Raw genomic sequence first — 14,551 nt, 5'->3', positions numbered from 1 at the left:
TGTGATTTCCTGTTATGGTACGTCTGGTATATCGTTCCGGAGGAAATCATGTCAGTACTCGGAACCAATGACAGCCGTCGGAGGGAACGGCCAACATCCGGAACGGTCTATTTCAGGTGCGAATTTCTAAACCTTTCTCCGTTTTCATGAATAATTTTAACACAGAGAAATCTTAGAACTGCCCTCAAAAGATGAACTGGGGCGAAAGGCTACAACAGAAACGAGGGTAAAATACATTGTGAAGCTTTCTCTAGAGATTTCTTAGAAGTTTGTCTGCTCTTCTATTAAAGTGTTGCTAAAATGTCCTCTAGGGATGCTGGGGGATGCGTTATTTAATAGCTCAGACATGTTACTAAATGATGTTTAACCTGGAAGAATATGAAACATTCCTCCACATACCATAAAAGAAGAAAGCTTAGATTTTTTTTCGTGTTTCTTTGGACTAGCCAAAAAGCGGAAGCGACCAACTTCCGGTCAAATATGTTATTGATTTCAAAATAAAGCTCGAGTGTAAACAGGCTTTTATTTTTAGATTATTTGCTTTTTAGAAATACTTTTTTTTTACTCAGAGTGTTTTTGTGACTGGCTTGAATTTAAAGATTTTATGTTTCATTGTTACCGTCCCCTCTAATGCATTAAAACCGAGTGTGCTCTCACGCCGCTAATCAATTTTGTTTTGAAGGTTGGTGACGGTCGACGGAAGTGAAGTTCTCTTGCTGTTGGAGCGGAAGCACGAGCCAGAATAGTGTGCACTCGCGGGAAAAATGGCGGAAATGTGTGCTCTTATCACGTTATCAACACCAGCGATTCAAAACATTGACCCATAAGCCTCATCCAATGCGTGAGTATATAATTTCACCGAGTATTTTTAGCGACTTGTGTTTGTCCGATTTTTCTTTTGAATGTGTTGTTGAGAGAGTTGTTTAGCCAGTAAAGGGCCTGAACTCGTTTTTCGTCTCCTTCCTGTTGATTGTACCTGACTGATAGTTAACTAAACATCGAGGTCCGAAGTTGTTTTCTAAGTTACTGCCTTTGATTGACTGCTGGCCAATCGATTTACTTAAGAATAGCAGCATATATGTTGTTGTCAGTGTTGCACGTTTAAAATCTCTGCAGAAACCCTCATTAGTGTAGTTAACTTTAACAGTGGTAACAAAGTAGTAACCACCAGATGCATGTTGCTTGTTTTGCACCTTGAACAGTCAAATAAATTATGCTTTTAATCCTCTAGGTGTGTCACAGCTGTGTCTTTAGTTAAGGCTCTGGGTTTAGAGAGGAATGCAAGATGCAAAAAGGTATTCATTACAGTCACTTTTCTGGCAATGTGTTGTTTTAATGTTGTGCATCATATTGAGCATTCAATATTATCTGTTGTTTACCCCCCTCAGATTCAATGCACCTCTCTTCCTCTGGCCACAATCAATCCCCGAACAAGTCTTACCAGTGTAGTCACTGTACACTCATCTTCAAATCCAAGGTCTACCTTTTTGAACACCTCAACAAGGAGCATGGCTTTGATGTAGATGCTGCTCTCATAGATGCTGGTTTGAAAAACCCTGGGACTTCCAACGCCAGCACTGACGACAGCAGTTTGGGAAATAATTTTGAATGCCAGCAGTGTGATTTTAAAGCTGGTAGTCAGGACGTTTTGAACGAACATGAGAAACATTGTCGGAAAAAATCAGAGAATCGGAACATGATTGGGAATCCAGTAATTTCTGAAAACCAGGAGACCAAAAATAAGTTGACAAACCAGCCCAGGGAAGCTGCAGGAGCAAAAGCGATTTCCTCCGGTTCTTCAGTTAAGCCTACCTCAAAAACTAAATCCATGCTTAACTCATCAAAGGACGTGAAAACATACAAGAGGCCATTGCAAACCATCACCAAGTACTTTAAGGCATCTGGATCAAACAGGAATCCCCCTGTGAAGTTAGCTGATAGCTCCAAAGAAACCCTGCTCTTGCAAGAATCTCCCTCAGACTCCAGTCCAAACAGTAGCGGTGTGTTTAAAGTCACTGCAAAGCCCACGATTGATATAGCCGGGAGGGCTAATTACCGTTTTTTGTTAGATGACCACCTTCAAATTGCTGATCTTAGAGCACCAAAGCCTAAGCAACAATTAAAGGAAACGACACCTGACAACAATTGCAAGAGGTCTAGTAACACAAGCTCAAACTGTCCTCCTGCTAAAAAAGCAAAGTTAGACAAAGACGAGGCAGAGCTCCAAGAGGACGCAAATGCCAGTAAGCAACAATCGACAAGCAACACAGAGCTCGCATTTGAGTTTAGTGAAGATGAAGAAGAAAAGAAGGTTAATCTTGTTAATGGAGACACTGGAAGTGCAGAAGTCTATTTTTGTAAGCACTGTGACTACAGTGACGTGAGCATTAGAAGTGTGTCTACCCATTATCAGAATGACCACCCCTACATTAGATATACCACCGTTTACATTCAGGATCCTGGTGATCAGAGTGCTACCTTTCGTTGCCTGGAGTGTCCAGTTGAGTTTTCAAGTGTAGCTGACCTGAAGAGTCACTACATGGAAAATCATCCAGAGGCCCCCAATGTATTCACGATGCAATCAAGTGAACTCTGTTTGCTTTTCAAATGTTATGTGTGTCCATTTACCACAAATGCTTTGAAAGCCTTGAAAGAACACTACAAGGAAGAGCACCCAACACATAACGTGGATAATTCATTGATGTACTGCAGATTTTCTGCACCTGGATGCCAAGAAGAAGAAGAACATTCAGAGTTGAAAACATGTGAAAAAGCTGCCAGTCCGGAAAAAACACCAGGGATTTCTCACGGGAGTGCTCAAACACCATGTAAGGAAGTAAATCCCACCTCCAAAGGAGCAGATGTGGCAGTGTATCATTGCAACAAATGCGAGTTTAGTCATAAGTCAGTTGTTGTTGTGCATGTCCATTACCAAAAAAGCCACCCAGATGAAGCAGTCACGATAGACAAAATCAAACAGTCAGGTCAGGTCGCGTTACATACATCTTCGCAGATCACGCCTGATAAGTGTCCTGATAAGTCTGTGACTATAATAGAAAAATCTACACCTCAAAAGATGATCTTGGATCGTTCTAAGAGAAAAAGAAACAAAGCTGAGCTTTCACAGCAAAAGGAGACTTCACTGTCTACGATAAATCCTAAGCACACACCGGAAGCTTCTAAGACTCCTCCAGAGTCTGACAAAACTAAGAACATGGAATCTGCGAGTGAAGAAAAGGAGTCACCTACCAAACGGGGTGAAGAAATGTCTCCTGGGATGGACAATTCATCCAGCAGTGCAACAGATGAATTGTTGTACTGCCAGTTTTGCACATATTCAAGTACCAACATCAAAAGTGTTGCTGGTCATCATAACGCAAAACATTCTGCACATCCAACATTTTACGATGAGATCTTATGGTATAGTGCTCAGGTGAGGAAAAAGAAACTTGAGGCTAAGGCTAAGGCATCAGCCAGAACTAAACCCTCCAAATCTAAATCTAGTAAACAAGTTGAGGTGTGTAGTGAACAAGAACGTCGGCATGAAGAGGATGAGCCAGCAGATAATGCATATGCATGTGCAGAAAACTTGTTTTACTGCCAAAAGTGCAACTATGGAAATCCAACTCCACAGGGAGTATTGAACCATCAAGCCAAAGGTCACCAAAGCATAAAAGGCAACATGGAACAAGTTATTGAATATACAGCTTTGATTCGTGGTGAAATTGAAAAGTCAAAACCTCAAGCGAAGAATTTATCATTTTCTGGCTATCTACCTCTTCCTCTCATGAACGAAGGCGATGAAAATATGTTTTTCTGCCACTTTTGCAACTACAGACATAGTACTCTCCACTATGTTTTGGCGCATTTCATGAAACAACATCGTGAATTTGGAGCTCAGAGCGAACAAATCTGTCAGTATACTTCTATGGTTCACGCACAGACACAGAAATCGCACCTACAAACAACTGCGAGCCAAGAAGTCAATCATGCATCCCTTGAGAAAAAACGAAAGAAAAAGAAAAAACCAGTGAAGCTTAGCAAAGGTGTAGCATCACCTTTAATAATAGCCTCGCAAACACAGAGGAGCCTTCAGTGCCATAGATGTGCATACAGCACTCAAACTGTGAGTGTTTTGAGGAGGCATATGTGGAAAACCCACAGGGCAAATCGCTCAGTCATGGAAGTTTTAAGAGTGTGTTTTAGACAAGGAAATTTACAGACAGGGCACCACTGTGACCTGTGTGTTTTCTCTCACGAACAAGCATTGGAGATCTATAAACACTACCAGGAACAACACCCAGTGCGTAAAGTAAGCCTTGAGTACGTAAAAACTCGGTTATATGTCAGCCCCGAAACATGCTCTCCTAAAAGGAAGAAACCTCAAACAAAGAAATCCGATGGTATAAGTGAAGATAATGGCGCTGATGGAAGCTCTCCATCTCAAAGATCCGGACAAAATGAAGCCAAGACGTACTCTTGCAAAGCATGTTCATTTAAAAGTAGCTCAATGTTAAGTATCACTTGCCACTACCGTGCTGTTCACCCTTGGTCAGTGAAAGAAGATGGCTCAGTCCTGGATGTCATTGACGGTAAGAAGCAGAGTGCAAACAGGCAGGTGGAAGATCACAATGCGGAGTCTGTTTCATTTGACACCTACCAAGCGCCTCTCGAGTTTGAAAACTCACCTGTTTCACCTCATAAAGCAGTGTCCCACAAAAAAGCGCAAAAGATCAAGTGCCCTTACTGCCCTGCAAGTTTTCCTACCCAGCATGGTCTCAGCGTTCACTGTGGAATGAAACACCATGAACCTGTATCCGAAAATTTCGATAAACCGCAAGAGGAGCAAGAAGGAATCCAAACACGTGTGCATGTCTTTAAGTGTCCACATTGTACCTATGTAAATACCAATTATCAAGGAGTTCTCACTCACTGCCAGATGAGGCATCCTGCCCTCGTATCCAGGGCAGACAGTCTTTACGTGGATGAAGCACATCTAAACAACTGGGAGGACTGTGTGAAAAGTAAAGGTCCTGGTTTCAGACTTTGTGGGTACATGTGTCAAACCTGCCCACAAATCTGTGCATCGCTGGAGAAGCTGAACAAGCACTGTGAAGAGGGCCATAATGAGACTGCGGGAAACACAGTCCCAAACGAGCCCGAATCTGCTCCTAAACCATCCGCTGTGAGAAAAATGAAACAACATCAGAGCCACAGCAATCAGGGTTCAGTATCAAAGGCTTCCTTTTTGAATAAGAAAGCATATGCAGTGCTCAGGTGCCAGTACTGCCCTTATCAATGCACCACGAAACTCGGGCTTGCTCGACACTTGCAGATTCGCCACAAGAACGCATCTGCTTCAAAGGTTTTGGATGGTCTTTACAAGTGCGTCCTGTGTTCCAATTTCTATTTCAAGAAAAAGCGACTCGGAAGCCATTATGCTAAGAAACATGGAAAGGAAGCCTTCTTAAAATACTATGCACCAGTATACAAGCAGGTCCACGAGAAGTCGACACCAACAGCTCCTGACTGCCCTTTTCCTCTGCAACCAGAAGACACTTCTGAGGCGTCTAAATCCAGCACGACGGCAGAAGACGAAAACAAAAAATTTGTCTACGAGTGTCCAAGTTGTCCCTATGTGAATGCTAGCTACCATGGCACGCTCACTCACTGCCAAATGAAGCATCCAGACGTCATAGCCAGGGCAGATGAACTTCAAACCTGTGAGATACTCGTAACCAACATGGTCGAATGTAAAAAGGGAAAAGGTTTTAATGAAAGAGGGTACGTGTGTAAAATATGTCCACAAATTCACGTATCATTGAAGAAACTGAAAATCCACTGTGAGAGGGACCACAATCCGGCTCAGGCAACAGCTTCTGAACATTCAGTTGAATCTGAAACTGAAGAACAACCTGATTACAGTTCTGTGGGTCCAGTATTGGAGGCTTTCTCTCTAAAGAGCGGAACACCAGAAGTGAGCACCACAGATATTGACACCAGTCATGAGTTGGGCACTCCAGAGACATGTCAGTCAAACGCGACGTCAGTACAGGACAAGAAAACACTGTACAAGTGCCGCCTTTGTCCCTATATGGGATTGGTACGAAAATACCTGTACTGTCACTACAAGAACACTCACAGATTGGATTTATTAGCCACACGCAAGATGCTCGAGAGGTACAACCAACGCAAGCCCAGGAAACTGCCCGAAGCTAAACCTGAGAAAAGTGCACAAGTCAAATGTAAGGTGTGTCCAGACTTGACGTTTGACTCATCTCAGCTGCTTATTGACCACTATAGTACGTCTCATAGCTCAGATTGCATATTGGACTTCATTGTGTTATCACAAGCATCAAAGAAGACCACAGGGCTTTACAAATGTGCCCTCTGCAACAAACAAATGAACGGAATTAGAAAGCTGTGTCTTCATCTGGATCGTCACAGAGAGACGGAGAAAAAGGCGGCAGAGGCTGCAAAGACAAAGGCGCCACTTGTCATTGAGATGACACCAGAGGCCAAATCCATTGAAGTAAGTTGACTCTGGCAGTATGGTCATTAACACTGTTGATCCTTTGCACACACTTGTACATTTAAAATGTGTTGATTGTGTTTAATTTTCAGCCCAGCAGACAAGACGAACTGCCCATGTTGGAAACCGTGGAGGACCTGGCTCAGTGGAATGTGACGCCAGTGCAGACCTTCACCGCGCCACCAAGTCCTCCGTCGTCACCGATGAAACCTACCGACCAAGAGCAATCAGGCCAGGACTCGAGAAAAGACGGACTCACTTGCAAACAATGTGGACGAACATTTATGTCGATGAGAGGTCTGCATTTGCATGAGCGCAGCCATGCTGCCGTGGCGGCCCTCAAGAAACAGAACAATCTGTCTACCTCAGCGTTAAAGCAAAAGTAAGAGAAAACTCAGTCCCAGTCAGTCAGCATTGTTAAAAAAAACTAGGTCCATCCTTGCTAAATACTGTCCTGCACAGTTCAAGCTAATCAAAACAAAAGGCACAAATTTCTTCATGTATGAAAAAAGCATTGTTTATTATTGCTACATTTGGGTTTACACTGACATATATGAGACCTCCAGTTGACTTCCGTTACACACATTCAGATGGCTTTACAAATCTGATCACAGTATTGATAATTCTGCATTATTATTACAATGTTAAGGTATTAAATCAAAAATGCATTACACAAATTTGCTATTCTCTATATCCAGAACTGTGATTATAATGATTGTAATTATTATTTTTGTCATTATCTCAACAGTATTAACAAATACGTCACCTACAAAACTGGCACAATGAGGCCTTTCCTATGTAGCTTCTGTTCCTTTCGGACGACCGTCATGGACCTGTGGAGGAGTCATTTTATGAAAAAACATCAAGGTGAGTAACCTGTAAATAACCCACCATTACCCAACATTCAAACGGTATCCTGTTCATGTGAATGATATATTATCTCGTTAACCTGTGACCATATTTGATCACAAAGAATATTTTGAAATATCAGTGAATTTGTAGGTTTTCTTGATCAATTTGTGACATATTCAAAGACAGATGTGCATACATACATGTTTTTACAGGTTTTTGAAAAAAATTGTTCCTGGTATTGGTTACTAGTATATACTATACTAGTATATACTCAGCTGCTATTAGGTACAGTACAACGAGCTAAAATAATCCAATAAATACACTGTTTTGGTCATTGGAGGCGAAGTTGTATTGCAATAGGCTGGAAAGTGTTTTTCATATCATGTCCATATTTTTATCAATAAGTGTAGGCTAAATATTAGAAACATCTCTCCTTATAACCCAAAAGGTCAACTCCATCCTCCAGTAGAATCATACAGGTCAATCAATACCTCTTCAAAACAGTTTCGACCAACACTGAACATTATAATCTTCTGAATATTATAACTAGTCCGACTCTAAAGGTCCGTCTAGGTTGTAAAAATGCCAGCTTACAAGAAAGGGAAAGAAGTCTAAAAATTATTCTGACTATAAAGATTGCAGCCAAATGTTGGGGTTTAACAGATGATGTACCTGTATGCCAATAATTGGCTTTAGAACACAAATTACACAGCACTTGTATTGTGATATTGCAAGTTTTTCTGTCTCTAATCCATGCATGTACGGCTGCTGAATGCCCAGATGTCATTATGAGTTTTACCGAGACTGACAACCAAGATGAGGAGAGCGCTCAGAGGCCCGACAAGGAGTCCCCTAATTCATCAGAGGGAATGAACAATTTGTCTGAACCTGAGGAAGAGCCTGAAATTACTGAAAGCAAGTCATCCGTATTATGTTTTATAAATCTGAGCGTATATAACTGTCAAAATGTATATAAATAACACACCTTTTGCATTAGTAGCTATACAGTGACTGTGATTTATTTGTACTTTTAACAGGATCGCTGTACTTGGAGCCCCCAGATGTGCAGCGACAGTTGAACCACTATAGCTTGATGGCGCAGGCAGGCGCTGCATCTAAAGCGAACATGCAAGAAAAACAGTTGGATAACACGCTTCTTTACTGTGAAGTTTGCGATTTCAACACTGGATACCTGTCTAGTATGCGACGGCACTACCTAAATCGCCATGGAAAGAAGATCTTCAGGTGCAAGGACTGTGACTTTTTCACTGGTTCAAGGTAAGTAACGACCAACGTGTACTTTTCTTTTTATAAAAGATTAAAATGCATATAGTGTGTTGCCAAAAATTAAGTTGCTTTTCAGTTTAAGTCAATCACTTTTACACAACATACAGTGCATAACTTTTACAACACAGAAATGTGCTGTTAATACCGTCCTTTTGGCCTGCCTGATGTTTATAGCAAAGACGTTTATTATTATTTATTATAATATTACAAATATTTATGCTGTTTTTATTATTTTACATAATCAGAGCATGGTAGGTAGCGTAACATTTTGCTCGGGAAGTCAGTTAAGGGATTCTACCATTTTGCATCTTAAGAAAACAATACAATAGGTGTGCCAAGAAAAAACACATTCAATTTTGGAAATGATCAAAACTCAAAACGCCTTGGTTAAATACATGCAATACATATTTAAATCCTGTAGATGGCAGTAAAGTTAGTAAAATAGTGACAAGGCCACTAAGTTGTAGAAGTATGAGGACTCCATATCGAAATCCATGTTCTGGGGTACGAGTGTGGAGATCACTTGTACTTAACTTTTAAAATGTCAACAGTTGAATTTGAGTTTTGTTTCTCAAGATTTAAAAATGAAACATCATTTCTGTATTGGTGGCTGAGGTGATACATTTACATTACATTTACATTACATTTAGTGATGATTTGATCATTTGTCATTAAGATTTAATTTTGATATTTTGACAGTAAAAGTCACCTCTAGACAGTCATCACATTTTGTATTTCTGCCATTATTAGGAAAACCCTGGAGATGCACGTGGAGAAGGGTCACTCTACCTGCCAGTCAAAACCTACCCATCAGAGAGACCTCCGCTGCCCTTTCTGCCTCTACCAGACCAAGAACAAGAACAACATGATCGATCACATCGTCTTACATCGTGGTGGGTTAGGTGCTCGACAGGATTCAGCATTTCCACCGACTAATGCATTTATCTGTCATTTTAAGTTCTTTTGTTTCTTTTGTTTTCAGAGGAACGCATTGTGCCAATAGAGGTGCGTCGGCCGAAGCTGTCACGTTACCTTCAAGGCATTGTCTTCCGCTGTCACAAATGCACTTTCACAAGCGGCAGTCCTGAAAACCTGCGTCTCCACATGACGAGGCACGACGACATCAAACCCTACAAGTGTCGGCTGTGCTACTTCGACTGCACTCAGCTGGGCGACTTGGAGGCACACCTGAGTGATAAGCATCAGGTGAGGATTTGTAGCTAAACTGCTCTCTGCATCACTGGAATTCCTTTGTGCCTGAATTAATAATGAAGTGTCTTCTTTGAATGTGCTGGAGTTTGGAAAAAGTAAAAGAAACCATTGACATCATCTCTTTCACATTTTCAGTAGCCGATGTAGAAATGAATCCCAGAAAATGAATAATTCACTGAACACTTAGGCGATCAGAGAGTATTGCAGGTATGACACAGTAGTACTTTTCTCGAGGAAAGACTCCTCCTGGCACAGCGGTCGTCTCTGTTAGAAGCTTATCTCAGGCAGTAGTAGTTCTTCTTCCGAGTGCTGTCTTATCAGTTGTTTTGATTTGCCTCACCTGTTGTCCTTGGCAGGAGGAACTGATGTGTGGTGCACAGAGTAAAATATGTTGGAGGATAACAACCTTACTCCTGACTTCTTAGGCAAAATCCACCTGCCTTAAAGAGGTGTCTGCATTCCCAGAAAATCTTGTCAATTGTCAATAAAGTTCACTGATTGAGCAGCACATGACGCTTTGAGCCATCTGTTCAACATCTACAACGTGGCACACTTTGTGATTTTGCAACTCTGCAGACTGCAGTGACTGAAAAACTAAATTCAGAAATTGGTTCCTCTGGTTGAAACTCAGGCTCCTGCGGTGGAAATGGACTATATGGGTTCTTGCAAATGTGTCATTTGACTTTTTTTGCTTTCTTTTGTGTAGGTTTTGAGGAATCACGAGCTTGTGGGTCAGATGAGCCTTGATCAGCTAGAGGCAAGGGTTGGCAGAATGACCGAAGAGGAAGAGGAGCCTTTGTCTGACTTGGAGTGCCTCAACAACGATAGTGAGGATGTAAAAACAGAGGATTTTGTTACAGACTGCGATGAAGTTCCACACGACACACAAGCTGAGAACCCAGTGGAAGATAACAATGTTACACTAGAGTTAAACAAAGCAGGTCAAAAGCAAGGGCAGGATGGAAAGAATGGAAATAAAGAAAGGCCTGTTAAGACCTCTGTTTTGGAACCTCAGTATGAGAATACAAAACTAAACCCCACTATTCAAGAGAATTGTGAGCAGGACCCACAAGAACAAGCAAAAACTGTGCTCTTGCCAAACACTGCAAAAGGACAGGAGACAGAAAGTATAGCAGGACAGAAAGATTGTGAAGGGATCAATGCGGATATCCAATACGAGAATCGTGAAGAGAGGCAGACAAAAAAGAACCAAGCCCAAACTAAAGTCAGAGATGGTGAAGACAGCAGGGTAGCACAACAGAAAGAGGAGGCAGCAGAGGGTAGCTCAACAACATACGAGAAAAGAACTGAAAAAGCACAGGCCCAGAAGCCATGTATAAAGGCGTTAAATCGTAGAACGTTAAACATCGAGGCTAGGGTAGAAGATGACGTGCTACGTCAAATCTTCTTGCTGGATGAGGATGGCAGCAGTATATGCACAATACACAAGAAGGCAGATCTGGATAAAACGGTTAAGACAGAGAAGGAAATCGAGCAAGAGGTTGTAAATAACATTCTGAACGAGATCCAGTTGCTGGATGGAGAGAGCAGCATCACTTTGGCCCACAACCGAAAAAATCATGTCAGTACAGAGTCAGCTTCAGCTTCTGCAAATACAAATCCAAGGCATCCGCTAACTCTTGGGCCCAACTGTGGATTAATTAAGATGAGCCAAAAGGGGAGCTTAGGTGTCTTGTTTACAAACTGCAAAAAGAAACAAGTGGAAAGTCAGAAGAACCGTGAGAAGTTAAGAGACCATGATGAGGAAATGCCAGAACTTGAGAATGAATATCTAGAAGAAGAAATGGATGAGAATGATGAGCATGAGCTAAAGCAGGACAAAGAGGACGAGATGATCACTGAAGACGATCAGGACCAGTGCACAAATCGGGGACATCAGGAGAGTGACGGGACAAAGGAAGCTGAGAATCCACCTGTGCACAAAGGTAAGATGGTAAATCGATCACAATGAATGGACATGTTTGAAAAGTTTTGATACACGGTGACGGCCAACACGTCAGAACAATTTCTTGTATGTCCTGTGATTTTGAAATGAGGAAAAATATTTACTTGCACCTTTTATTTCTGTTTACAATCATTTAAATAATTCAAGACGTGAATTTAAAATGCTATTGGGTGCAACTAAAGTATGTCCTGGTGCAGCTAAATGAAAAGGTTTGGCCTGGAGCCCTGGAAAAGCTTCAAACTATCACAGTGAAAGAGGGGAAATAGCTAATATTTTGCATTTGTGTTTGAAAAAAGACCGAAGCAATTTATCTAAATAGTTGCAGACTAATTTTCTTTCAACAAATCTTTTCACCTTCTGTGAACAAGAACCAACTTCTCACATTTCCTCCCTTTCATTCGACATCCTGGCTACGATACCATGACTACTATTTATAAATAGCTTGAAGATGTCATCTTGGGCTGCGTGAAAGTTGTGTTCGACATTTCCCTCCATTTTCAGACATTACATTTACATACAGCAGAGAACTGGTTGCTCCTTTTTATGCAGGGTTAGCTCCACCCTGCAGTCAAGCCTATTTACCACAGCTGAGTTGGCCGAAACTGGCTAATAACCACTCAGCATCAACAGTTTCACAAGAATTTACACAAAAGGTATCTAGACAAGATTAAATATTTCAACTAACCCTCCTCACAGAATGCCTAAACACTGGATTTACAATTACTTTCTGACTTTTCAGCAGCAGTTTCACAGCGTCTTTCCCCTAGACAAAATGTAACTTCTTTTTAAACCTTTTCTAATTAAATGATTTTATGGTAAAGCTTTTTTGATAGACGTGGTGAATGTATGGAGTGGGGCACGTTGTCATTAAGATCTTGTTTTACCCTTGTTTCGTTTAAAGACACTAATTGATATGCATGAATAACTCGTGAAGATCTTTTTCTTTATGAAAAATATTCTTTATTTTAATGGAAGTCAAGAAGGCGGACACCGGCTTCTTTCCCCTAGACAAGAGTCAACATTGTTTCGACTTAATGATGAAATGTTTCATGGAAGTAATTATGGGTCGCAGCTACTTTGGTTTTTGGAAATAACATGTGACACCACCCTAAGTTAATTTCTCTTGTTCTTCAGGTGCACTCACAGTTATGGATGGAGCATCTACAGAGGAGAAACTGTTTACCTGTGAACTCTGTGGACGAAACCTCAAAACCAGCTCTGAACTGGAGCGTCACGTCATTCGACATGGCATATAACGTTTGTCTTTGCGTTGAGGACGGCAGTGCGAGTTTCGTCTGGTGATTTTTGCGTGGGAAGCTAGATTTTATTTTCAAGAAATGTCCTCTACACTCTCACTGCACTGTGTGTGTCTGAACAGCCTGGTTTTTCATGTTTTGTAGATTTTAAACTTTTTCTAATTAAATGTTTTTATGGTAAAGCTTTTTGACTAGAATTTAATTTTGTGATTCAATAAATTCAAGCTTCAGAAAACAACGTGGTGAATGTATGGAGTGTGGCACGTTGTTATTAAGATCTTGTTTTTACATTTGTTTCGTTTTAAGACACTAATGGATATGCATGAATAACTCATGTGAAGATCTTTTTCTTTATGAAAAATATTCTTATTCTTTATGTTAATGGAAATATTAATCAGAGGTTATTACTGTAAAACATACACAAATCTCTACACTGTGAACTACTGTTGCATATAAACTGGTATTGAACCTCCCTGTGCAGTATCAAGACCTGGACCAACCTCAGCTCCACAGATTGTGGAAATGCTTGTGCTGCCTTCAGGTGCCGTTGGGTATTTGAACACAAGTTGTTGTATAGCTTTCCAGGGAAGTAAAATGCTTCCGAGTACAATAATGGCTGTATTACATTTGATGTTCTGTGTTAATAAACGTATGTTTACTTTATAACATTTTTGTCAAATGGTACAACTTACTGTTTTTGTAAATAAACTTAAAGTCTGATTTACATACCTGATATGCATTTCCCTGTGTCATTCTGCTGTTGAGAGTATATTACTCCATCGTATTTTCATCATTTCTACCTGTTCTCCAGAGGTTTTTGTATCTTCAAAGGTATTTTTACTTTCTCAGATGTCTGTGGTCTGTCCGAAACGCTACAATGCTTGACCGAGGCAAAACCAGCGTTCAAATCTCCCGGTTTGCAAGCACAGACGAGTGTGTGGAAACGGTGAATTTACATAAACCTCGTAGACTTCTGTTGGAGCACAAAAAATTAGTTTAAAGCTGCGATATGTAAGAATTGGCCACCCGTTAAATTCACACTTTGTAACTAGCTGTTGTTCACGTTGTGTGCCGCCATACTGCTGTGAAGTCATCTGTGTTTATGTCGGCCAACTCAGGCCGAGCAATGGGTCGCACCATTAGCTAGTCAGCTTGGCAGCTAGCAGTCGTATTAGGCTGAGTGTTGCTCGCTATCGCCTCTTCAGGTACAAAGTGGCTAGAGGCGGGGTCATCCCTATGTTCCCACAGCCCAATGGTCCCACAGCCCTATGTTCCCACATTTCTAGGACATTTTCAAAATTAAGTCTTGTGTTCCTACATTTCCCTTCAATTTAAGCCCTATCCTCCCACAAGATTTTTTGGAAGCACTTTATAGTAAACGAATGAATGAATGAGGGGTTAGGGTTACAGCTGCAATCTTAGAAATGTGGGAACATAGGCACGCTC

General features: G+C 41.1%; 1 protein-coding gene across 2 annotated transcripts; it reads left to right on the top strand.

Annotated features, from left to right (window-relative positions):
* The first annotated feature begins 56 nt into the window (after window positions 1-56).
* LOC140996092 (zinc finger protein 462-like) lies at window positions 57-13,838 on the top strand. 2 transcript variants are annotated; one of them, XM_073466336.1, is made up of 12 exons: window positions 57-116; window positions 683-841; window positions 1,232-1,295; window positions 1,389-6,532; window positions 6,625-6,914; window positions 7,281-7,399; window positions 8,165-8,299; window positions 8,422-8,662; window positions 9,422-9,564; window positions 9,654-9,877; window positions 10,590-11,829; window positions 12,984-13,838. In XM_073466336.1, exons 3-12 carry the CDS (start codon window positions 1,286-1,288, stop codon window positions 13,103-13,105), a joined length of 7,668 nt encoding a protein of 2,555 aa, XP_073322437.1. In that variant the 5' UTR covers window positions 57-116; window positions 683-841; window positions 1,232-1,285; the 3' UTR covers window positions 13,106-13,838. The 2 variants fall into 2 exon arrangements, with proteins under 2 accessions (XP_073322437.1, XP_073322438.1); XM_073466337.1 differs by lacking the exon at window positions 57-116 and adding an exon at window positions 186-226.
* Window positions 13,839-14,551: the final 713 nt, after the last annotated feature.

This window comes from Pagrus major, chromosome 5, assembly GCF_040436345.1.
Source record: "Pagrus major chromosome 5, Pma_NU_1.0".
In the NCBI taxonomy this organism is placed as follows: Eukaryota; Metazoa; Chordata; class Actinopteri; order Spariformes; family Sparidae; genus Pagrus; species Pagrus major.
Note: the sequence above shows the minus strand (reverse complement) of the source record. Positions and strands in the feature narration are given on the sequence as shown.